The sequence below is a fragment of the Dufourea novaeangliae genome, unplaced genomic scaffold (assembly GCF_001272555.1).
Source record: "Dufourea novaeangliae isolate 0120121106 unplaced genomic scaffold, ASM127255v1 scaffold81, whole genome shotgun sequence".
Lineage (NCBI taxonomy): Eukaryota > Metazoa > Arthropoda > Insecta > Hymenoptera > Halictidae > Dufourea > Dufourea novaeangliae.
The window spans coordinates 684,668-710,778 of record NW_015373973.1 but is presented as its reverse complement, the minus strand read 5'-3'; the positions used below and the strand labels follow the sequence as shown (position 1 = coordinate 710,778).

General features: G+C 44.9%; 1 protein-coding gene across 3 annotated transcripts; it reads left to right on the top strand.

The window, feature by feature from the left end:
• Nucleotides 1-1,413: 1,413 nt before the first annotated feature.
• Nucleotides 1,414-26,015, top strand: LOC107186888 (protein FAM107B). 3 transcript variants are annotated; one of them, XM_015574847.1, is made up of 5 exons: nucleotides 1,414-1,520; nucleotides 19,793-19,847; nucleotides 24,280-24,439; nucleotides 25,140-25,305; nucleotides 25,851-26,015. In XM_015574847.1, the coding sequence occupies exons 3-5, from the start codon at nucleotides 24,288-24,290 to the stop codon at nucleotides 25,938-25,940; spliced, it is 408 nt and encodes a 135-aa protein (XP_015430333.1). In that variant the 5' UTR covers nucleotides 1,414-1,520; nucleotides 19,793-19,847; nucleotides 24,280-24,287; the 3' UTR covers nucleotides 25,941-26,015. The 3 variants fall into 3 exon arrangements, with proteins under 3 accessions (XP_015430333.1, XP_015430331.1, XP_015430332.1); XM_015574845.1 differs by having other exon boundaries at nucleotides 25,134-25,305; XM_015574846.1 differs by lacking the exons at nucleotides 1,414-1,520; nucleotides 19,793-19,847 and adding an exon at nucleotides 23,670-23,713 and having other exon boundaries at nucleotides 25,134-25,305.
• The last annotated feature ends 96 nt before the right edge of the window (nucleotides 26,016-26,111 follow it).

Genomic DNA, 26,111 nt, shown 5'->3' with positions numbered 1-26,111 from the left:
TTTCTCGCGCGGCGTAGACGTATCGTGAATCAGTGAAAGAGAGAGTTATTTGAGATCAAATGCGACTCGGATTCTGCGACGATTTATTGTTGCGCGTATTCCCGTGATTAAATATCGCTCGACTGAATCGTCCTTGAGGTGACCGCTTTTACTTCGCCAGACGTGAAGATCGCGGGGAAATTATATCCATGTTCGCAATTACGGTACGCTTTTACGCGTCACACGAAGTGGAAACATTTATCGATCGGTGGATGAAAGTGTTTTGAAGGTAACCTCTCGATTAATAGCGTCCGTTTTGGCTGAAAAGAAATCGTGAATCGCAGAAAGGCGTTTGTCGGAACATCCCTCGGACAACGGTACAGGGGAGCCTGAATGTTAGACGCTTCCGTTCAGAAATTCTCGGAAGAGTCGTATTTGCTGTGAAATCCGACGTGATTGTGGGACCGCAGGGCCCTAAGATGAATTAGGTTCGGACCTGGAAGATGCGGGCCTCTGTCGGGTTCGGTGCAGGTTCTTTTCCATCGAATGCCTTCCTTTGTGCGGAATTCGATTTAAGTTGTATTCACACCGAGCCACCCTCCACGACCAAAAGAATTCCATTTCCTCCGATCGATCGAATCTTTGTCCTCTTTTTCTTTTTCCCTCGAATACAGTAAGTATGTTACCGTATCGAATTTTCAATTTGTATCTATTTCTACGAAACTGGACTATCGTTCGGGAACCCGTTTCGTTTGCTCGCTTTACAATTAAACGCCCTACGTTTATATACACCACCGTGAAGTCTAGAGGCTAGCAATTTGTGACGGACTGCAAATAGCACGTACAATGCGAGCATGACGGAAGTACGTAAAGATCTGCAGGGAAATTAGCTCCGAATATACGCTAGCAACAGAGGCACGGGTCATTGACCGGCTATGTTAAAATATTGACGAGGAACCTGCTATTTCGGGGCCGTGTAATTATGGACTCCGAGAGAACATAGCCACGAACGACGACAGGATAAATATTTAATCGGCGCTTCGTTAATTACATGCCTAGTGAAATGATTTTAACCGGTGCGTAGATCGCGTATCGAAATTTGCAATACGAAAAATCTAACAATCACAAACCGATCGAGTTTATTTTCACTTTTAGGCGCAAACTACGAATAAAAATCTCTTAAGAATTTTTTCCCCTCTTTATCGTAGGAATCGACTCTCATTCATGCGTAACTGTCTTTTGTGTTTAACGAGGAACAGTCGGGGACCTACTACCTTGACACTGCTCGAAGTTCGTCTTCCATCGAAGTGATCGCCAGTGCGCGCAGCATTCGGTGTGAAAGCAGCTTATTAAGGTCGGGCCTAGGTTGGTGTTGCGGTGCAGCTTGCCTGGCAGCTTCAGTTCGATGTTTACGCTCGTGCTTTGAACATTTTTCTCCGGGAGCGCGCTTCGCAGCCTCGTGATTCTGCCGAGTGTCTTTCCTTCTAGAAGGAGGATCCTTTTTGCCTCTCTGTGCGCCTTCGTGATCCTCCGACGCTTCAGTGAGTGACTTTTTCCATCGATTAATTCTCCGTTCCGCACTTTATCGACGACAGAAAAAGCTTGTGGTTCGCTTGAGGGTAACAGTCCCCGTCTCCTTTACCCGTGTCCCGTGTATTTCGACCGTATTTTTGTTCGGAGCAGCACCTGGCTCACTTTCAGCAGGTGTCTAGAAATTGCTGGTGTGGTGCTGCCTCGATTATCCGAATTACTCGTCATACACGATGATTCGCGTGGTTACATTTCTTCCACGTTTTACGATCTCCGTTTGTTCGTAACGTGGAGAAGAAAGCTTAAATAAATTCCATTCCTTCTGACCCGTCGGATCGCGTATACGTTTAAAGCGAACAGTTCTGCGGGGTTACTTTCTTCTTGTGGTTCGTATCACCTTAAACCTGTTCCAGCGGCCACGAATACTTAAGATTGTGTAGGAATACTATTTTCAGAAACATAATCTTCAACCCGGTTTCTTTGGTTTTAAGTAATTCTTTCGATAACTTTATAGCCTGCTGTGTATTATAGCGAGAGTTGTGAAGAGTGTCATCATTATTCATTTATTCAATTTCGTTCTCGGCAACTTATATCTTAGCTTCTTATAGGTACATTGGCCACCGTATAAATTACTCATTTTTTTTTCGACATCGTTCTTTACATCTCTGTTACACAACGATCTATCCGATTGATTTTACGACAGAACATTGTCTGTCAGTTTTTCATTAAAATTTTACAATGAAAAGTTGGCGTTAACCATTATAAAAGAATGTCGAGCACAAAAGAAAGAATATCCCGCAAGAACGTGCTTCGCTCGGATAATGGACGGGCTCGAATACTAGAGCATCGGGATAACGGGGTGCTCCACTGTGTACGTATGTATCCCAATTGAAATATCTTCCCTTCGTCGTCGATCAGTCGCAAGCATCTTAATCTTCGATCGTTCTTAATGACGCAAATTGTTCACGGCATATATCTCGATACATGTAAAAGCAAAGCATCATTTACATAAAACAAGAGATAACAGGCATCGCAAGTGGTAGATAGCGCGCAGAGACGTCTGTCAGCTCGCGACCCGGTAACGACACTCGCCCTTGAAATTTCGTGTGTTCGCTGGAGTTCACGACGACACGTCGTGAGTCGTGACACGCGACGGTAGGTATATAATACGTCACAGGCGCGAGAATTACGACGCATGCATGCATACCACATCGTCGATCGTGAAACGCGTCGACTCCGTTTTGTTGCGGTGACGCGTGTTGCATAACGCGTGAGATCGTTTGTATCTGCGTGGCCGAACAACCGCGTGCCACACCCACGCGCTCCTTGGAACGTGAAAACGAAATTCTTGGCTATTTCATAACGAAGAACGCGTTACGCGTGGACGTCGTTAATTGCGAAACGCAACGACGTCTATACCCTGTCTTCGGAACCGACTCGCCGTCGCGGACACTGCAATTTCGCGGAGTCGCAGACGGTCCTCATTGAATTCAGTCCTGAATGAACTTTCTCCGTTTGTCGCGTGTATCCTCGTGTTCTCTTGCCGAGAATTTCAATCGTACTGGCCGGGACTCTTTCCAAACACACACACGCACTCACGTTTTCACTTTCAACGCCGAATTTATCGGCCTGTTTGGAAAAACGTGCGAGCACCTGTTAGAAGGTCGAATACTTTCATCGTAGATCGCCTTCCGGTTCTAGGAGAAACCTAATTCTCCTACGGCGTATCTCGACGAGATCGACTGTATCTCCCCGTGTTCGTCGCATATTCAGCCGATTTTACGATTGTAAAACGTTCACCGGAGATTGCGTGTGTACACCGCGGAAACCGTGGACCTTGAACCGATCATGTTTGAATAATTAATAAGAGACAGGGAGTCGATTAGCCGAAGTCTATGATTGGTATCGGTGAACTCGTCGGCGGTCTGTTTCGACGCACACACCTACACCTAACCCAGACCCGTCTTTCGTATCAGCGAGAGAGTCGCGAGCGAGAATAAAAATAATCCGTGGTCAGTGGAACACGTTCCCTTCGTCTGGATCGGTCGATGAAGCAAATATTGAAATTTTGCCGCCAGAACCTGAACAGCACGAGCTTATATCCGGTCGCGGATCATTAAGAATTCATATAACAGCAATCAATTGGTGGCGTAAAGATGTAGAACTGCGCGGGATAAACGGCCAACAGACGGGATAAACGGCCCGGTGCACGTCGAAAGCGCAAGACTCTACCAGTTTCGCGCAGCATTAATTAACCGACAAACTGGTTGGGCTGCGTTCAGAACTAGATTCCGTAGGTGAGGTTATCGCGTAAGGTTGTTAGAACGGCGGCGGCTGCGGCCAGTCATTTTGAACGACACAAAGGTGATCGAGGTACGAAAACCGCACGGCCGATCGCGTTAGCAAGGAAAACGTGTTTTAATTTAACTACATTGACCCCTCTCGGTGTCGCTTCATTCGTGTTCAGTCGGGTATACTCATTCGATACACACGTAACGCGAGTTTGTAACATTGCGAGATTCAGGGCGAAGAAAAATTGGAACGTGTTTTCTCGAATTTTATTCCACCGAACCCGCGTTCCTTTCGTCGGAAGAAAACAATTAACCTTTTCTTTTTTTTAGTATTGTTTATTTATAAAGGTCGCATTAACATCAAGGTCATTAGCGACCACATTTTGATAAACAGTCATATAGTGGATACATGTCGAGTTTTGCTGATGCAATAGCAAGCAAGGGATAGAGCTAGAATACATATATGAGTGTGATAACATTTAGATTTCATAATATAAACCTATAGTTCTGAGAAACGCAAGAACGAGCGCAATGTTCGTTTGGTTATTGAGGCAGTCACTAAGATTAGTTGGGATGTTGAAGGCTTGCCGTTGTGTTTGAAACGCTGGGCAATCATGGATGATGTGTTCGATAAATAGTATTAGATTACTGGAATTACAAAGAATTGGAAGAGTTTTTGTGATTTTATAGAGATGTGAGATATCTGAGTGACCAATTCTAAATCGTGTAATGATTACTTGGTCTTTTCTATGACTAATATTGGGGCATTCGTTATTCTACATATCTTTCTTTATTTTGAATAATTTGGCACGTAGGGAGTTTGTCCATTTCTCATTCCAGCAATTTTTATTTCCAATCGTTAATCCGCTGCCGTGAGAATTTATTCGTAGACGTTTGTTCGTGTAGCCGCGTGTTTGTTAAGGTTCACAAGCTTGTGCTTTAATTTATGTGCATGCAAATAAATTTAATAGGTGAGGGCATATAGCGGTCACGGCGTTCGAAAAGACTTGGAACACGAATGTTCGCTCGATAAACAAGTTGGGATTATTATGAAATTTGTTTACTGGATTGCGTGCGCTCACGGTACGCTCAAATCTCGTTTTAATGCTGTTTGCTCGCAATTCCAAGTGCATGGATTGGCAAATCCGTCGTCCACCGGCACCTGGATCGCCGTCGCCTTCGTTTCGCTTTTGTTTTATTATTTTCATTCCCCGACGGAACCACCGGCGAATTACAAACTTTCTAATACCATTACAAACCACGTAGCAAAGTCGTAAACTTCTGTAACAGAGCACGGATTACGCTTTTACGAGCACAAGAGAGATTTGTTTATCGGATAGCGAATCAGCGACGAACGAGTTCCCGAAGGTGAGAATGATTATCAACAATTTCATAACGATTCTTTCTAGACGGCGTAGGCAAGTATCGTTTCCACCTTTTCAAGCTCGTCGGAAGTAATTATTGTCAAATTAATCTTGGCAATGGTTCGCCGCGGTGTGCATTCAGGCGAGAGTCAGGCAAAAGTGCACTTGCCCCATTGTTTCGGCTGAGTCGTAGACACGTAGACAGTAGCACACCACGAGATTCTGAACCTGCCTCTTCCACTTTGCAGACCTTACTCTTCCGTACGATTCCTCTTTTCCCTTTGTGTTCTTCTCAATGTATTCCGCGGGCGCTGGAACACTTGAATATAATAAGCCCATTTTTCACGGTTACCATCATTTACCCTTCTTTGATCGCGAAATTCGTGACACCACGTTTTACACCCTTTACCTTTGATTCTCGTTTTCCTTGGTATCCCCATGATTGTTCCACGGTTTACACAATTGAACGAAACGTGACGTAATACGCGTGCCGTGTTATGTTTCACCGAGTTCTTCCGAGAAACGTAACATCGTGTTTCCTGGTATGATAATAACAAATTCCGTGCTCGGTAATTTTACGAGCGTATCAATTTTTCATAAAGACCAGTAACAGGTGCGTTTGCCTCTTATTAGTTATTCAACTGAATTTCCGTCATCGAAGATAGAGGGATGGAAAAAACAGGGGACTTTTTTTTTATTGCCAAAACTGGAGCCAGAAACGCAGTTGTTTTTTCTTGCATGTAAATTGATGTAATTTCGTTTGCCATGTGAAATTCAATCTATCTACGCGAAAGAGAAACTGCAAATTCACGATTACATTGAGAAATAGTAATAACGACTGTTTGTCGATCGTAAATTAGCGTAATTAATCAAGGTATCTAAAACGTGATATCACGCTGTGTAATCAGAAAGTGAGACGAGGTTATGAAATGTGTAAAATTCACCGATTCCCGCTTGTAGTTTGTCCAATAATATACCACTGGTAATAAAACGTAATAACGATAAACACGAACCGTGTGCATTTGATTTGGCGTTGCGAATAGTCGTTCGATAACAGACTCGGTGCCAATAACCTCGCTCTGGATTCTGATATACGAGTTAGCTTCTCGCGCCAACCGGAGAAATTTCATTTTCTTCGTAGCATCGCGAATCTTTTTCTTTTTTTTCCTTTTAATCAGGAAATCAATCGTTCGGATACAGATTTGATTCCGTTCGTTTACGATTTCTTCTTTCGCGTAAAGGAAATTACGATTCCGGTTCCACTGATCTCGTTTCCATCGTTCGCGATCGAAATCAACAATGATGGTCTCGCGTGATAGCGAAAACGGCTACACGATTCTGTTATTATTTGATATTTTGAAACGTTACCACGTTTTACAATGTAGAAAGCACGGCCGTCACGCGACCAGCGGGCCTAGGATTCATCTTGCTGCCTGACAACGTCGTGGTCGGAATAATAAATCATTTCCCCCGTGAACCCCTGGCCTCGTTCGCTTTTTCCACGACATTCGGATCCAGAGATATTTGCCGTTTGATTACGGGATGATAACTATGTAAACGCGGTTCGTCATTTAGGAGCCTCCCTGTATACGTATACCGTCGAAGGGAGCGGCAGTCTTGAAACTTCTCCACTCTTAATCCCGGTATAATGACTCGGTTATCTTTTATCGAGATGGGACTGGAATTGCTTCGTCGACAATTTTTCAAATAGTCAACTCGTCGTTAAGTTTATCTGCTGTCCACGAACACGAACAATACTTCCTTTGATCGTTGTTATCGCAATGGGTTGTCTTCCGTCCCCGATGCCAATAAACCGGAAAGTTTACGAACACCCTGTATCGAATCACGCGCCCCTTAGCATCATTGTTTTATGTCCCGTAGCGATCGAAGGCTTGCCTCCATTGGTTTATTTAGTTGCATAAGGGGACGTATGCAAATTTCTGCCACGTCGACGAGCGTAGGACTACAATCGGGAAACATTGCTCGATGCGTTCCGATTGTTCGTAATCGCTAGAACTTTTGCAGGAAGCAATGTTCGATGAAACGAATAATAATCCTCGTAATTAGCTGCCGCGCAATCGTGACGCGTAAAGAGAAAGAGAGAGCAAGTGCAATTGCTATTGTTCAATGCGAACATTGTGTCGCGCTCGAGGAAGAGTCAACCGTCCCAAACTTAGCGTGCAGCGACGTTTTACTTTCTAGAAACACAGAACGCAGCACATTGTGATATTTTGTCCGGCAAGAGAAAGACTTCATGCTGCATTTAAGATGCAAAAAGCGTTTAATACGAAACCTCCTGACATGGAAAATGTGACGTGCTAGTACGGCGGATTTCGCAAACTTATTTTGATGTAACTGTGTGGCCGACATATTTGCATAAAATTTTGCTTCTGAAATGTGCGTATAGTGGTGGGCAGCTGCTAGAACTGGATCAGTGCTACGGTTAATATCAGTTGCATTTCCCACACTTAAATCTATAATGAATATTCAAATCGATTACTAAATATAAAATTTATCGCGACAGGTTTCGTTTCACCGAGTTCTTTTTAGTATGCTTTAATTTGACCATGCTTACAAGTTATGTAAAGTATTGTATATAAATATTGTTAGTGTAGTATAATTCGATGTATGTTGATCAAATTTCGTGCATTTATTGAATTTGGTAGGAATCGATCAGGTTCGATGTTTTTAGTTATTGGACGATGTTTGGTGATTCTTCACAATACTTGATGGACTTTGACGATATACCAGGTTTTTTAAAATTTAACTACTATGTCTGAGTTTGATTTATGTGCTTTGGTATAATTTTGTAGGGTAGTTCGAACTTCTTTGCTTCCAGTATTCAATACTTTGATTTATGTTCGTTTAAATCGATACATTTGGGTTCTGTTTAATTCAATCTAATTTAAGAAACGAATATAATACGTATAAGTAAAACATGGTCGAAGAATGGACACGACAAAGTTTGACACAATTTGTTTCTGACTTTTAACGATACCTATCGATTATCATTTCGTTGGGAAGTCTATCGATACCAGAACTTCAGAATCCGACTGTGCAGCCTATTCTGATAAGAAGATAATCACCGGGAGCAACTGATAGAGTTCCAATGGAAAACGTGAATAGACCGATGCCCATTGTTAGTTACGAAGCCCTACGGGTACGTTTTATTGAGCGTCTGCGCTCTACGCTCGACTCGTGGGAAGTAATTATTGGCAGATTAATTCCGACAACGAGCTACCGGCTCGACGAAGCGAGAGCCCGTATTAAAGAACCGCTTCATTCAATCATTGTTTTCGTCGCAGTATTACGATCGTTGGTACAAAGATCGCTCTTACGAGCTGTATTCGAAACCAGTTCTCTTACTTTCCAAACAAGACGACACTGCTCACTCTCTATCACCGCTCCTCGAAATTCTCCAATGGTAGGAAGTTAATGCATACTTTATCCTTCAAGATACGCGCACGATAAGTGCTTTCATTTTCAGTCTTACGGTATTTACTCTTTTATTGTTGATATTTGCAATTTCGCAGAGAATGATTGCTACCAATTATATATAAACAGCTCGACGAATAAATGAACATTTTTCTAAATAAAATTGAATTTACCTTAAAAGACATTTGCACGTGTTAATCTTTATTTCTTAGACAGAAATTGCTTGCACATTTCTAGTTGGGACATAACATAGATTTAAATATAGCGCTGCTTGCCTCGCAAGTAAAACGATTAAATGATGTTGTACAGAGATTAATCAGGGGGAAACAATACCATGAATAATCACGTCACCGTTGCATATCGGAGAGAAGAATTCAAAGGCTTTTTATCAAGATTCAAAGAAATTGAGAAATGATACTCGAATGATATAAGAGTTATCTCCACGCACGAGTGAACAGTCGAAAGTTGTGCTCCAGAAAGAAAAGCATAGGGTGAAAACGGGGAAGAAAAGGAAATTAGAAATTTCCGATTCGAGATTCGTCGTTTATTGTCCTTCCGCGTAAATACAACTTTATCACCACTTATTCGCACGGTCTGGTGCAGCATTCCGCGAGCCTTTTGTCTTTTTTTTCCCCCGCATTAAATAGTCTATAAACTAGCGCCCCGCGCTTGATGTAACATCGCGTAAAAAGATCGTGAAACACGAATTTATGATCTCGTTATCGTATCCACCGCATAGGTACGAACCCCTCGAGGGCGAGGCGGCTCCGACGATAGTCGATAGTTTGCGCAGACTGTAATCGAGGTGAAATGTCGCGATGCTGATGGTGGGGCTGCCTCGTAGATGCGCGCCCTGTGATGATCGATCGCGACGATCCGGAAATTGCGGCTAATTGAAAAGTTGCAAGCCACGCTCGTCGAGCCACTCCGCCTTTCGTGAAATCCATCGCCCACTTTTCATGCGTTTCACCGTTAAATTCCCTAATTAGAGGTGATGCAAAATTCACAGATTCGGTCAATGAAATCGCCTTTATAATTGGCAACCAACCGGTTTTCCTAAATCTGCAAACGAAGAATGAAAAACTTCGGTGGAACGCGACAGTAAAATTATACGGTTGCAGTTAAGTAGATACCACAGCTTGTAATCTTGTTTGTGTCAGAATCGAGAGAACACGAAAAACTTGATAGACCTTTGCGTGTTAATGGTATATACACGGAGTGTTCGCTCCGAAAACGGAGAGGCAAGGATCGGATCGAATCGGATCGGATCGGATCGATCTGGGTGCTGCCTATCGAAGCGCGACAGACCGGAAATCTCGAGACCGATTGAAACGTGGCAAGGCGGGCGCGCGAGGGAAAAGAGCCGGGGCGATCGATGCACTTCCGGCATCGCCAAATAATTTGTCGTCGTTTCCTAAGCATTTCTCCAAGGTGGTTCCGGTCGATTGATCATGCAGCCAGTCGGATATTCCCAAGGTGGGAACACGGTTCGTTCAACCGTTTAGAAAGCGAACGTGTCGGTGTGTGCAGCTTTGTTTTCTCGCCTCCCTGAGAATCGGAAAAAAGCGAAACCGAATCCCTCCCGGATCTCCTCTCTCGAAACTAGCGAGAGATTTAACGCGAGTCCACTTACTACCCGTCGTCCGATCGAATTTCGCGCTTCCGTGTTTCGAAGTCGGGGGTGCAACATCCCTGACCTCTGTGTATGAGATTTTCGATATTCTTTTGACTTCTCTGACGTTTAGTGGTCCTAAACACTTGAAAGATTTTGGTGCCCCCATATATATATATATATATAGTGGGTAGCAAAAGTTTCCGGCGAAACTGTGATTCCATCATACCTTTGGTAAAGACGGCAAATATTAGCCAGAAGTATGTACGTAAAGTAAGTCGATGGAGGAGAATTAGAGAGCAGCAGGTAGGAAGTAGAGGTAACTGAATAGGAAATAAGCAGGGAAAAGAAGCGGAACGAAGAAGACAAGGGGACGGAGAAGGAGCGATGCTTTGATTTGTCGGCCGACTCCGCGAGGAAATTATAGATCGTATAATAGAAATAGCTAAGAAGCACCCGGCCGGACCAGCGAAATAACCCGTTAATTACAGGGCATTATTGTTTTTCAGGCGGCATTGTCGCGACGAGTCGTTTGCTCTGTGTATATATATATATATTTCGATTATAATTACCCGCATTAAAATTTCTCCCGTTGACACGCCGACCGCCACGAAAGCGTGTTCAAACATTCTGAAGGTGATTCTGTGTAGCACCGTATGCTCGATTACCGTGAACGCACCGCGAACACCGTTTGTTGCTGTTTCGCGACTGTGAGTTATCGCGCACTGGAAATCATCGTCGTGAAATTATGATCCCTATAAATCGTTTCGAGTAGCTGTATTTTCCGTTTTCTTCGCACTGCTACGAGTTAATTCCAGTCGAAGGTATTCGGGAGCGACGTTTCATCGGTGTCGAATCGAGACGATATATTCTCTCCTGTTAGACTGCGAAATAGAGGATTTAACACCTGGAACTATACCTAACAACTAAAATGACTCGTTGGTACTCTTATAATGTAGATTAAAATGTTCTAACAATATATGATATTTCCTCGAATCTTTTGCAACTTTTATTACTATACGAAAGTGAAAAAATTAGTTGATTTATAAATTTGTGGATTTTCTAACGTTCGTCATGTTTATAGACCGATCGAAATAGATGTTCGTTTATCATCGGTAGTGCTAGTGTGAGTCGTTATACAGTAATGTCTCGATGAGTGCGACATACTCTGTTTACCCTATTTTAATTAGTTCCACAAAGGGAGTTTTCAAAACAGAGGAAACCAATATCATTGATGTCGACACATTGTTTTCTCCGAGGATTATCCTGCCAACGGACTCTAATCACGGGCCAATCGCGTTGTTTTGATATAGGGACATTACGTAAAATCCGATACGGTGCTCGTAAAGTGACGGATATCCTCGTTTCGTCTCACCTTGGGTTCCTTTCCTCGGTTGGCCATCATCTGGGTGTATCGTATCGATTCATTGGGAAAGAGAGAGCATCTTCGAACTAGGTGTGTAAAACCTTCGTAGTCGTGGACGGCTAATAAACATCGTGACGAAACCAACGTGTGTTTCGTGTGCACAAGTTCGGGAGAGAACCTGAGTCGGAATGCTCTCTCGTAACGGATTAAACTACGGACTTCCGGTGATTTGCATGGTCGTGTAACGAATGATCGGACCGGTCCCCTCGAATCGCGAAGAGAGTGAAAGTATACACCGATCGAAACGCGCGCGCAGGTGCTTTCGACGAGGATCGCTTTTTCCCCGTGTAGAAGGATCGAGGTTTTCGGTTACGGTCTTCTTTCCCTTCCTCCCTGTTGAAATTCCGAAATGGACGATGCATTAAGATCCTCTGATCGGCGATCATCGAGCGGATAACGTCTCCGACCGGCGAAACACTCGCTCCTCGCGCGACACGCAATCATTTTCCGTACAGGTATGTAACTTCCTACGCGAAGCCACTCGATCGTGCGAGATAGCGCGTGTTCGCCTCGGTTCCGATTAATTTCCTCCGATTCGAGAATCGAATCGACCACTGCGCAACGGTCCCCGTTCGCAAAATAATGAACGCGGTAATCTATCCAGCAAACGATCGAGGTTCCGATTTTTAACCGATCGAAAAAGACTTCTAACCTGGTGAGTTTTGTACGGGTCACATGTGTATGATACGCATACACATGTACATGTATCACTAAAGACAACAACACATCCAAGTTTCAACAAAATCCGAAATGTTACTCCAAAAAGTGTCCGACTTTACGTGGAATAAGCAAAGATAGAAATGCCGTCGCATCTCCGGGCGACGATGAACGGAACGTCGTCGACCGACAATGACTAATCCATTGGAAGATTAGTCAGCCTAGCTTTCGTTACGGAATTCGTCCGTTATCGAAGGACTCCGCTCTCTGGCTTTGCTTAATTTTAGTAGATAAGGGGTGTTGGTCTTGTCCGGTGATTTTTTTAAATTGCTTCGAAGAAGACCAGTGATTCTCAATCACTTCTGAAAAGCGGAAATTCTTCTGGCTTCCTGGTATCGTCCTACTTCCTGAATATACAATAATTATATTTCGTTCAACCCACGGAAGGCGGATATTTTTAATGTTCGTACAGCCAGTGGTGCTTGGGTCCGTTTGGACCTCCAATACTTTCTACAGTTTGAAACATTATTTTTATATGACTTAATACCAAGGACTAACATACGGTTCATAGATCGATGAGTTAAATGGATGTGTTAAAAAACACTCGCGGTTGTATATTTGAGTCTCCTCGAGTAACTAATTACAACAACTTGTAAGAAACTCGTGTGACGAACGACAAAATTTAATAGTTTCAACATTTTTGAATAAAATACAAAAAAAGTATCTTTATTTTTCGAAAAAATGTGTTAATTTGTAATAAATACCTTCAAGAATGCATACATTCCACGGTATTTCTAGAGGGTACACAAAGAAGAATTGTAAGGTACTATAAGTGGTAATTGAAAAAATTGGGAAATCGCGAAACTGTGCTCCGATCTGTCCCCACAACCATAAATTCCTCCCCCGGAACGGTCCGCGCGCCGCCGTCGTCGAAGCGTCTTCCTATTATCAGAAGCACGCTTACGTGCGTGGAGAACTCGAGCATGGGGTCGGTACCCGTTACGACGCACATGGCTCGCATGACCGAGACGAAGAGCAAACGCTTCCCTCTCTTTCTCTGTCTCTCCTTTTCTCTCTGTTCGGCCGCGGTGTCTCCGCGTTCTCCGCGCGCTGTCGTCCTGTCAGTTTGCGTGGTGCGCTCGAACGAGCGGCAAGTGCCTCGAGTTCTACGAACGGAACGCCGTCGTCGCCGCCGCTACACGCCGGGAACAGTAAAAGTAAAAACGCGCTAATTTCCGTCTCAGCCTGATTCCTTCGTATCTCCGTCAGGTACACACCCTTTTTCAGTTCCGACCAAGTGCGCGGTGCCAGTGCTCTCGGCCTGACCGATAACCGTTCTCGAATTCTCCCGCGAAACATCCGAAGTTTCGTAGAGAATCCTCTGGCTCGTTGATCCGCGAAACATTCCGATTGAAAATTAAGGTTTACTTTTTAGTAGTAAAGGAGGATTCTGTGTCTGCCTGCAGAGAGTCTTGTGGCGCGGGAATTCGCGTAGAAGACGAAAATGATTCTGACGGTTCCATAAATCGCGTCCAAACATAGTTGCAATGTCTTTTTGATGTAGGAAGACTGGTGGTTCGAGACTACATACTAATCGTGACACGATCTACCGAGGGGTTGAGACCAACTTTGTGGAGCATACATATAATCGCACCTTCGTTCCACTGTCGTACAGTTGGTTACATTTCCGTTGACAGAGTGATAGACGCGTGAACTTTGACAACTTGCGGAGACTCGAACGTGTTTTCGACAAACATGTGATCGAGTATCATCATTGTATGTTATCAGAACTACCGAACATTCTGCTCGTAAGAGAGAAAGTAATTGAAGTCGAATATAACTCCAACAGCCCAGAGAACATTGGCGGTTCATTTTGTTTTGTATCATCGATTTACTTCTCGCATTCTTACCGTCGCCTGGCACAGTCGATTTGCATTCGTTTCCACGATTTCAGTCAGTTGTTTTCAAATATTTACGAAAACGCCGTGGTCCCGATCGGGGCCGCGACACGCGTCGCCGAGCGTGCGTTACGCGTTGCGAAAGAGGCGGATCGATTTAAAACGCGTTGAAAGGCCCACATGCGTCCCGAAGCAATCGAGCATATGAGCGGAGAGAGAACCGCCGCGTGCATACTTACGTCTCCTAGGTGTTTTGCAATTCGATGCACTCGTCCGCTCGCGCACGCGGTGTCTCGAGGATAACGCGCATCAACGGCGAACCCGGTTGTTTTATTTCAAAATTTCCGCCTCTACGTCTGCATCGAACCCGTTAATCCCGGTTCTGTCCCTCTTCGATGCATCGAATCGCCAAATTCCCGTTACGATTTTTTGCTTTATTTCTCCCCCGAACATTCCTCCACGTTGCATCTTCGTGTTTGCAAATATGCAGCTTCGGGTTTTCAAAAACTATATAGAAACTACGGAGGCTTATCGGTTCACGTTACAGCGTGTTAACAGTACCGAAACACAGTTTACAGATATTATCGTTTTTATTCTGTGCCGAGTGTGTTTGAATGAACGATGACGTCGCTGGTCATCGATGACGTCCATGACCACCGTAGAGTGTCGAATGCCGGTCAAAGTGTCGACGATAAATTCCGTCCGACCTATTATTCCGCGGACGCGCGCTGAACCGAAAGGATGATGCTGCATTAGCAATGAAATATCGGTTACAAATCGAAGCACTTTCTGTTCGGATGGCTTTTTCCCGCGGTTTCCACGTTCGCGAGACCGACGACGGCGCCGTTACCTTCCATCGGATCGTCGGAGCAATAAATAGGTCCAATTAAGAGCCGGTTAAGAGACCGCCACCAGCACATTCGGGGCCGCAGGAACGAGTTCCTGGCGTGTCCGCCGCCGCTGGTTTCCCCGTGCCTCCCGTGCGAATACAATGAACACCGGGGAAACGATACGATCTCGGAAGGTTTGAAGCTTCGGTGAAAGCGCTCGGGGAATTAAGATTTATCCTGTAACCTGTCGAAGCTGAACGAAATTATTGCTCGTTAGAACGTTATGTACCGCTCCCGCGGCTACTTTCGACCACCGAGACGTCGCGTCGATTTCTTTGTTACACTTTCAGAAGGGGATGTTGTTATTCCTCGTGTATATAGGGAGGATCACGAAATGTGATCAGCTTAGATTATTCTACTACTAGCTGTTCGATCGAACATTTTCTTGGCTAATATAACATGATTCAATGAGAGTTTTAAGATGGTTGTGCCAAAATTTCCAATAACCCTCTTTTTCCAGAATTCTCAAGGTCACCATCAGTTTTTTTTATGGATAAACCAAAGAAACTTTAAAAATGGTGGCGTAAACGGTTAAGAAACAACTGCTTAGTAGTTCTATTTACGACACCCGCACCGATGGTTAAACATGCAAAACAAATTGTTCGATCGAACAACTAGCAGTGGAATAATCTAAGCTGATTACGTTCCGTGGTGCACCCTGTAGTATACAGTGTATACAACCTAGGATTGATCTGTTTCTTCCTCGAAAAATTGGTTTATCGTTGGTAGTTCAAGACCCTTCGAACCGTCTTATGTCCTTTGATATCCACGAAACGGCTTTACTCGGATCGGACACTACCTTGTATCGAGAAACCAAAATAACCCCCATTCGAAAAACAACACGAGTAGTTCAGTGATTTACCGTCTGCCTAGAGACTTGCAATTAAACTTGACCACCATACGTACGTACGGTGACTTCGAGCGAGGAATATTTAATGACGCGACCGAAGATTTAAAGACGCGACAGCAAAAAATGTCGAAATTGCGGTTTTAAACGAGGCGGCTGCGTCAGTCTTCCCAGTGTCGTTCGGGACGGGATAATTGTCCCCGGCATCGACTTCCTCTGTGCCCGCCTCTTTGCGCCGGAATATATTATCTTCTATTGCTATCGAGCAGAGGCGAGTGCGCGCGCGCGCGCGCGAGTTCCTCACGGAGGCTATTGTTCCGGTAGAAAAAGCGCGGAGTCCTCGTTGATCGCTTACATGAAGTTTTCTCCGGTTGATTTTCAAGCAGCGGCTCTTCTCGAGTCGGTGACCTTTGAATCGCACGGATCTTCCCGTCGCAGTCACCCCGCCGCCGCCGTGCAATATCAACGGGAGCGTATGTACCAGTTAGAGACGATGGGGCTAGGGAAATGAGACGCGCGGTAGAGCTTGTGATTTCGGGAAGAATTCCTACACCTTCCGAAAAATAATGCTAGCCTACCTGCTTGGCCCCCTGCGTCTCTTTCGGACGATTCTTAAACGAAGAAAGGAAAAGGTAAAAAAAATAAACACAGAGACCGAAACGGTACTCGCATTGCCGGAACCGCAGAGTGTCACACGTAGTATAGTCCCCCTTTTCGGAGTGCCCTTTCACATCGATCACAATGCGAAAGAACCACCGGCCGAGGACAGTCAGGACACGGCTGCTGCTCCCCCTGTTCCGTAGAAACGTTAATATTTTCCACTTCCTTCCGGACTTGCGACCCCCACCGGCTAAAGCTCATCGTAACTCGTTTAACCGACGCGTCATATACGTACGTAAACACACACTGGTCGCGCTGCGGGGCGAGGAAGCGGATAGACGACGCGTGTATCGGCCGCTCCCAAGCATCGAGGAACGAATAGGGGCCTGGGCCTCCTCGTGCGAGCCCTCCGGAGCCGTTACGCACGCGTTCACGCCCGTGGACGAGCAATTAGCTGTTCTTCTGTCCTGTCCTAGCCTTCGTAAACTCGTCCCCCGCTGCTTTTCGACGCGCTGCTCTTTTCTTTTTTTCTTCGAGCGAGTGTAGTGCAACGCGGGTACCGAAACTAAGCACCTTTGGAATGCGAACGAGAATCCCCCGATCCTTTCCGCGTTCTTCTTCACAATCAGTTTCCTTCGGTTCTTCGCGCGTGATGGAAGAAAAAAGGGGAAGTCGGGAAATAGTGTAGTGTACGAGTTTGAAAACTCACGTGGGAAGCCTGAGTTGATTCTAAGACGATTCCGAACGAAGCATGTGATCTTTGACGACGGTGTTCGTTAAATGATTCAGAACTATTCGTTTTGTTTCCGCTGGTGCTTTGTTCGCGGACTGTGCGCACCTGCGATGCTGTTTTCAATTCGACGTGTATGAGCTCATTGGGTGTTCTGTTCTCGAACGAGAATGAACGAGTCGCAGGTAGCTTTTGACTTATAGTTACAACGGAGTAAACGCGCAAACCTTAGGAAATTGCATTACCGAATACACCTTCTAGTGCATATGTGTGATCAGTGTGGTTAAATCGAAGGTGGTACATATAGCTCGCGAAGTGACAACCGTATAATTTCGGAGCAAAGCTCCGAGGACCATTTTATTTTTTTTCTTTCTGCGACAAAGTCGAGCGACGTTCGAGAGATTCCTTTCACAGCCTCGAGACAACGATCGTTCGCTTTGTAAAAACCTGTTACGTTCGCGTTTTTTATGCACCTGTGCGCCCCCGGTGTTCTTTCGCAGCATCGTGCTACAAAGAGATAGCGACAATAGCTGTTCGACATGAACGTGCTTGCATAATGCTGGCCCCAGCGAGAGACTCCTTGCACCCGTTTTCTCGGGTGGCTCGTTGTTTCTTTTTTTTTTTTCGATGCTTCGCGAAACAACGGACTCGACGCGGGGCGATGCATCGGGAAAGTAGGGTAAAAGCATCTCTGGTTTATTGTGCCACACGGTGCTAACTTTCAGCAAGACTACACGAAGCTACCTAATTTCCTAGTCGCGAGTGGATCTTTTGGCAACGGAAAAAATTCGTCGGAATAAACTTTGTTCGATACGCCTTCACCTGTGTGTAACATCGATCGAGTCCAGTTATAAGACGAAAACCGATCGATCACACGGTTACGTTATAAATACTTAATTGCGATGAAGCTACCGATTCCGCACGTTCTTTGTACTTTCGCCTGGCTTTCACTCTCTTCTACGTACACACACGGTGTTCCATCAGTCGTACGACAGAGTTATAGTTTTCTTTCCTTGAACGAACTTCCGCTGAGTAACGCCGCTCGTTAACAGTATCGTAAACATTAATCGAACGTCTGATACTTATGTAAACGGTTCCTATCGGCGGACAAATGTGCCCGATACGAAGAATTGACAGAGGCGGCCGACCTGTGGATTCACCACGCGCGAGCATTCCGTATAGTTCTTCACTCGGACGTGACCGCCTATCGACCACTGATATCGAGGGCGGAAGTTTCCACGATAAACTGGGTCTCGTAGATACGGTGGATGGAAAAAAATAAAGAAAAAAATACTAATACCGCACCGAAAGTTTCACGATTCGCGTGTAAACGTGGCTCTCTGGTATTTACAATCAGAGATTTCCAAAGGCTTTTACAGCCCACCACTGAGTCGTGCAGTTTTATTACTGCCCAAGGGATTCGGGTGTAACGTGATACGTTGATGCTTATGATACTATCGTAAACAGCAGTGTGTCACTGGAACCCTGGCGAAACCAGCTGTGTAACGCCGTGCGAAACGGTTGCAATAACTTTTTTCAAAAAAATGTACTTACACTGTTGGCAAACCCCCGAAGGTCTCAACGGTAATAATCGTATTTACCGGTTTCCGTCGCATTTTTCGACGAACTAGTCGCAGAAAACGTGTTACGAAAGGAACGCTCGAACGAACGTGTTTCGCAGATTTTTATTTATTCATCGCGCGTTGACATTGCATTCACGCTCGATGGTAACCGGCAACGAGCAGTCTTCGTCGTCGGTATCTGCCTTGCAACGACACGCTGGTATCGCGGTGAAATCATCGATGACGAGTCACGACTCACGAGGGAAACTGTATAATGCGTCGACGATCGTACTTTCGATTCTTCCTTCGGGGCAAAGGAGCCAGCGACGGGAAACCACTTTGCCATTCATCTGTTCGCGAACGGATGAATAAGTTCCTTCTGCTCACCTGTATACATACAGTATTATCCCGATATTGTATCTACTTTGTGATATTCGAACTTCGGTTGTTTCTATCCGCGGTTCATTCTTCAACAAGTTGCAATTTCGTGGATAAATTAATTCGTGACCTTCTATTCATAGATTTCTTGTTTATTTACAAAAAAAAGAACTACTTTCTAGTCTTGAAAATATTTCCCACCATTTCTCGGGCAGTTGGCGAATCCCTCTCGAAAAAATAATAACGATTTGCAGTCAGTAATTAATTGTGGTGGCCACGAATTAGTTTGTACACCTAATAATATTGTTTTCTAGACAAGACGAGATTAATAGTTAATCGAAAGTTCTACTCTAGAAGGAAAAAAAGATGATACCTTGTACATGAAAATTCTCTTCAATGTTTCCTTAATCCTTGGCTCACACCAGTAATCTTTGGTCGTAGAAATTCCAATTTCCTACGGTTAACGAGCCATAAATTAACACGTAACTGGTTCAGCGAGATTCGAGGCGAGACGCTCGTAGAATAAGAATATATCTGTCATTGATAACTAACTGTCGCATATTCGCTCCGTTAATCAAGCGTACGTGTTTCAGGTGATCGCTAACGGTCTGAAGAGCGACACGGACAGCTGCGACGGTTTAACAAACGGTGAGTCACGCGTCATCGACGCATCTCTCTCTCTTTTTTTTATTCTCATTACCGTTTACGATGATCCTCTCGTAAAGACCCTTAACTGACTATAAAAGGCGGCACATCAGATCATGCTGGATACGATAGTGTCGGTGCGCTTTGGTTTCATTGACCAAATCTGCGATGGATTGAAAAAGATGCCCGCTGCTGCACGACCGTCCGTTCGGTATTGTCCACAGCCCCCCTCCACCTCGATGCACCCTGAATATCAATCAGCCAAACGCGCCGCGCCCGATTATCGTTTCACCGTGTCAGTGGGTCTTTATTGTACGAATTAACATAATTCAATTTGCAGTTTACGGTTTACCAGTTTCGTACATCCTTTCACATCCCTCCCCGGCCAACAATATTCTCCAGTAATATTGTAGAAAGTAACATTACAATAGATCTTAGTATACCTTCTCGTTAGATTGCCCTTGTTTTTTTTTCTTTTTCATAATAATCTGTTCGTATTTCCTGTCGTGCGCAATTTTCCTCGTCTCGATACCGCGAAACGCTAGATTGCGTGCGACATGCAAATGTTGCGTTCGCCTTCTTATAATGCAGATACATTAACATTAGGAACACGTTGGAAACCGCGTACGGGGTGCCTAGCCCGGATTGATGTAACGACTATCACCCTTGGATTACCGGGAACGAGTCCATCTTCCGCGTTTTAGTCCCACTGCTGTAGTGAGAGTTGAGCAGAATTTTATTCGAACAATACACAGTGAGAAGCAGCAGTATCTAAGATCGTCATCTCAACCTTTAAACAGTTAATGAGATTGGTTGATTCTCCAAAATGGTTGATTCTCCGTTCGATCGGGTTTAATATTAAACACAAGCAGAGAAATTCGGAAAAGAAGCAGCCGACCGTGGTTATAGCACGCGGGTTCTCGTTGAATCCGCCAAATCGTTACGGCCCTGGCTTTGCCCTTCGGTCATTATCATCTGTCGGAGCGGTCGTCGCATTTTCTCACGCTACTTCAGCTGCGCTTTGCTCGCGGTGCAACGATCTCTCCCTCTCGTACCCGCACATCTGCCTCAAAATTACATCCTGACTGGGTCCGCATTTTTATATTTTTTTTTCCTCTCCTCTCTTCGGCTCGCTCGCCGCTTCTCTGTGCCCCTCGCCACGTCTCTCTCTTTCTATGCGGTATCCTTACCCGGACAGGCATTAAATCTCGAGGGACCACGCTCCACGAGCGTTCCTCGATATATTGCAAATCGATCGCGATCCCACCACTCTGTGTTACCCAGGATTTAGCGTTCGAACGGGGTTTCCACGTATGAAATTTATATCTCCTCGTCATTGAAAATAGGTCTTTAGCAAGAACCATCAAGTCGAAATTAATGTATCGAACGAGTAACCCCGATTGCGCTTTCGCCGCAAATCACTTTCAAACATTTTAGCGTCGGCTTTAATTAGCCATTAGCCTGATGCCCAGTCATGAGAAGAAAATCGAGCGAGCCGTGTGCTTTTAATGGAAATTGAAAACGTTTTATGTAAAGAACTCGAGAGTCGACGATGTTAGTAGTCGTGTGCATCGGCGACACGCAGTGGGGGATCCCTTTGGCTTGGAAATTCTGCCACGATTCCAAATTCCGAAAGATCGAGAGTGCTTTACGGGTAGAAAATCCTCGAACGACAGACAACCGATGTTCTTTACTTTCGTTTCGTTGGCTCTCGCTGGACACGTTTTATGACTCGCTCGTATTTCTCGATATTGTGGCGGCGATGGTGTCGCTCGAACGGAGGAACCTAATTCCGCGAATCCGCAAAAGATCCGCGCTCGTTACCCGAGCAACCTGGCCGGTCGCGCTTCGATAGATATTTGCCCGTGAAATTCACTTTTCGCTCGTTAAATGGAACTAAAGCGGATCCGATCCACTTCTTCCCTTTTGATGCGCGTTCGCGAAAGTCACTGTCCCCTTTCCTCCCCCCGTCGTCGATACACGAATATCGCGTGTTATCGCGTGGCACAGATCGTTAAACGGGAAATCAATCTTCGATCGTGACACGAGGCGTCCTAGACTATGGTTCTTCGTTGTGGAAATTAACCCCTTTAAGTGCTTTATTTCATTTTGAAAACGTGCACTTGTGTGCTTAATTATTTTTTAAGCTATGACGAGTATACTATACGTGTTAAAATTACAAATATAGTATTTGGTTTACCTAAATTTTACTTTAAATACGATACAAATTTTTTTAAATTGCAATTAAAATTGCAAAAAATATGCCATTTTTTCATGGCGAGTACAGTCGACGTAACATCGAAAGGGTTAACTAGTGTAAAGAGGGGTTATTTCGATGTTTTCTTACATGAAAATGCAAAACACAAGTAATAGAGCTGTAATAAGCAACAAGATTTGTATACAGTACGATTTGTGGAATAACGAACAAGATTTTCACCCGAGTAGGTAACGATTAACATTGCGTAATAGTCTGTTATAATAGTTTCCGAAGATCGTTGTTGTCTCTTTCGAATGGAAAACTGTTCTGAAACATAATGAATCACTAATAGAATAGAACCCTGATTCTTCAGTTCTGATACCAGGAGGATAAGCTTTACAAGCGGGTAGGTAGGCCGGTTTCCGCGAGACTAAATACGGTCACGAGATACGATCGTATTACACGGAGCAAAAAGGAGCCAAACTGTACTTGCAGATCTCCTCGAACAACCTCATCATTCCAATTTCCACGAAATCGTGCGGCGGTTGTTGGAGGCGCACGCACGCAAGCAAGCAAGCAACGAAACGGTGACTCACTTTCGCAACCTCTTTTTCCTGGCGGCGGCGCGATCGTGCCGTTTTTCAACGTGTCGATAGGTCACGCGAGATTGTCCGGTCACCTCCCTCCCACGCGACCTGAACCGAGGGAGAGAAAAGAATAAGGCTAGCTCGCGTTAATTGCGCAATGCCGCGACACTATGACGCCGGTGTGTGTTTGTTCTCCTAGTTTAGTTTCGTAGACGAGACACGAAACTTCTCTGTCATCGTTGACATTCACAAACAGAGAGATTCACAGGATTCAGTCTCGTTGAAAATGGTGACACGTTCATCGTCGTTGTCGGGAATACAAATTACGATATGTTTTAGCATATCTTTCCGTTATCTTAACCGGGAACGTCGTGTAACGATCGTGGTCGTCGATGTTTTGAAAGAATCGTTATCGATATTCGGGGGTGTCGATGGTGCCGCCGTGAAAGGTGAACGATCGTTTGTGATCCCGAGATCGAGTGTTTTGGGTATCGAGCAACCGGCAGAGATATTCGCGGCGATTAATACGGGCGTGCAATAGGAAACTGGTTTCGGGAATTCTTGAGGTCGTAACTGTATACCGGAAGAAAGATGTGCTCCAGCTGGCCGTAAATCACGACCTAGACTATCGGGATATACTTTTCCGACCGCGGCTACAAGCTGCTGCCTCTAACCGGCAATACTTCGTGGAATCGTGGGAGTTCCGAATACATACACACATTGTTCGCGTATAAGTACTTGACGAAAAATTCGTGATTATTCAGTTTGGAACATCTTCACTTGCCCACTTTTCCAGCACGTTCTCGTTTCTTCTAGCTTTCTTAGCTAGAGAACATATTCGGTTTTATGCAATAAAAAAACGCATTGTTTACACTTCACCTTGAGAGCAGGATGGCACGTAGATACTGACCCGGCACCCAGTGCCTCGTGTACTTCTATATCCGATTAGCAGCAGCTATGCGAAGCCCCGCGCAAAAGTATATAGCAGTTGGCCGTTTGATACGACGAGGCCGGAAATGCTTCAGTGCGATTCCCCGTGATGTGCGAGGAGGGTTCCGTCAGGGCGAGAATCGCCTCGTTGGAGGGTGAATAAAACCGCAAGCGATATCCTATTCGAGCCCCCACGTAGGCATAGTCCTGTTAAAAATGTACACTCGACTCCGCGACGGTGTTCTACTCCTCCGTTCCCCGCCGCAATTATTTCCGGAATTTTGACACGCGGAAAAGCCTCTTCCTCATCGACGGAGATGGATCGCGTGTGCACGAAAAGAAGGGGTGCTTTTCAAATGTTTGGCCACGTTCTGGACGCTTGTTCGTTACACGGGAAACAACAAAAGTGAGATTTAAACGTGTCACGTTGTTTGCGGTGATATAATCCGTCGAGGCTGTTCACGAAATGGCTACTCGTGGATTACTAAACGCTTTTGGAAATTTTTATACGTTTCGGATCGTGGAATAATTATTCCCGAAAAAGATTGCCTGTCAACGAACGGTGCTTTACATTTTATAAATTACCGATACCGACTTTTAAACATCGCCGGTGCACTAGTCCAGAGTCTCGCCAACCATTTTAGAACCACCCTCCTGTATGTACATGTGGAGTGTAGAATTACCTTCGCAACGACACGAATGATAGACTGTACTTTTGCAGGAAAAAGCATGGCACCGGTGTTGGGTGTACCACCTCCGCCACCACCTGCTCCTCACATGGGACCGGACGGCCTGATCTTGCCCAGAAAACCGTACAACCCCTACCTCAATTCCAATAACCATAAGGATCTTCGTAGAGAGCTGTTGTTCAATCAAAAAGTGTAAGTTTCTGCACGATTAGAGCGTCTCGTTTGCTTACAAATTTCGTCACGATTGGCCTCGATTGTAACAGGTAATCGTATCTCGACTAATTTAGTCGAAAAATTAATATCAACAGTGTTGCCACGCATTTTATAAACGACTTTTGGAGAAAGTAGGACATTTCGCGATAAAAGTCTACTAATCTGGGATGCGTATACACATCCCAAATAGCACAGAAACGTCATGTCAAAATTACTAAACGAATCCATCCGAAATTTAAGTCTTACGAACCTCCTAGGGGTATCTAAAGTGGATGTAGGACGTCCAGATATAAACTAAACATGAAACGGACGTCCTTTGGATGTACGGTGCTATCTGGGTATGCAATACAATTATTCAATTTAGTAAATTTCATCGAAATCTGTTTGTCAAGTGACAAATACGCGTAAAGAATAATTTACGCACATGCTTTTCGATGCGTTTCGCACGCTTATCATCGAGAAAATTGTTTCCTGTCGATGTTACACGCGTGCGAACTTCTCTATCCCCCCGTGACTCATTCCCACCCACTTTTACAATTTAACCGCGGCCGTTGTACGATCGTAACCACGGTGTTCGCGTGTTTTTCACGTCGTCGTGATTTTCACGCGCGGCAAACGACCGACCGACACGTAATTATTATAGCTAACCGCATCGGTTTTCACTTTCCTCCAGCGGCAGGAGCGTGCTGAATCAGAAGAGCGAGCTCCAACGGGCGCTGGAGAAGCATAGGGAAGCTGCCTCGAGAAGGGAGGCTGAAAAAAATCGGGAAGAAAATTACAAGGACGATCCTAGAACCGCGTTACAGAGGGCTATCGAACAGAGGGCGAAACACATCGAAATGACGGTAGGGTGTTTTCTGTGTTTATACAGTTGTGAAAATGTTTGTAGCCATTCAGCCAAGAGGAGAAAAGTTATTCGAAGCAAATCTGGCTTCCAGAACATTGAAACAAATTTTCGAATGTAATACGCATCCTCTTGGAAAATCTATCCCAATGTTTCGTCAGCATTGCAGCCAACTTCGTTGCCAGTGTGGTGTGGTATACATACATCGTGCGATACTACACGTACCAGTGTCATTATGTCATTCGATCCTTGCTTGATGAAGCCTAGCTGCAATGCTGGCGAAATGTTGAGCCAGGTTTTCCAATAGGACAGATTTAGACACAAAAACCTCGACAATGACAGCTGTGTATGAGGCGCTGGGCTCCAAGTTAGTAGCGTCGGGTATACACATCAACGTATTAGATTGCTCGACGAATTGCCTCCTCCTCTTCCCCCCCCCCCCCCCCCCCCCCCCCCAAGTTGTCAGTAACGAAGCCCATCGAAAAGCTGTTTGGCATGACGATGTTTAAATTAAATGACAGGAATATAATAAAATGTTGTTTCCAGCTGGAACAGTCGCAACAAACGGTGGAACCGCCCAGCAACCTTTTGATTACAGCAAGAGCGAAGCTGAGACCGCGTACAGACTCTCAGTGAACCGACCGAGGGGGACAAGAAGAAACGCAGAAACAAAAGGTCGATCGTGTAACGCGATAAGGGGACACCGTGGTGTGCGGGAGAGCATGGTGATTCAAAGTATAATAAAGGGTTATGCAACGCGCCGTCGAAGGAAGCAGCTACGTCGAAAAAAAAATAGAGGAAAGATCG

What these genes read in the sequence shown, in the direction of transcription:
- LOC107186888 (XM_015574845.1), top strand. Translation starts at nt 24,288, where the DNA reads ATGGCACCGGTGTTGGGTGTACCACCTCCGCCACCACCTGCTCCTCAC. An exon ending in CTGTTGTTCAATCAAAAAGT is followed by an intron (nt 24,440 to 25,133) that starts GTAAGTTTCTGC and finishes ACTTTCCTCCAG; the next exon opens with CGGCAGGAGCGTGCTGAATC. An exon ending in CGAAACACATCGAAATGACG is followed by an intron (nt 25,306 to 25,850) that starts GTAGGGTGTTTT and finishes TGTTGTTTCCAG; the next exon opens with CTGGAACAGTCGCAACAAAC.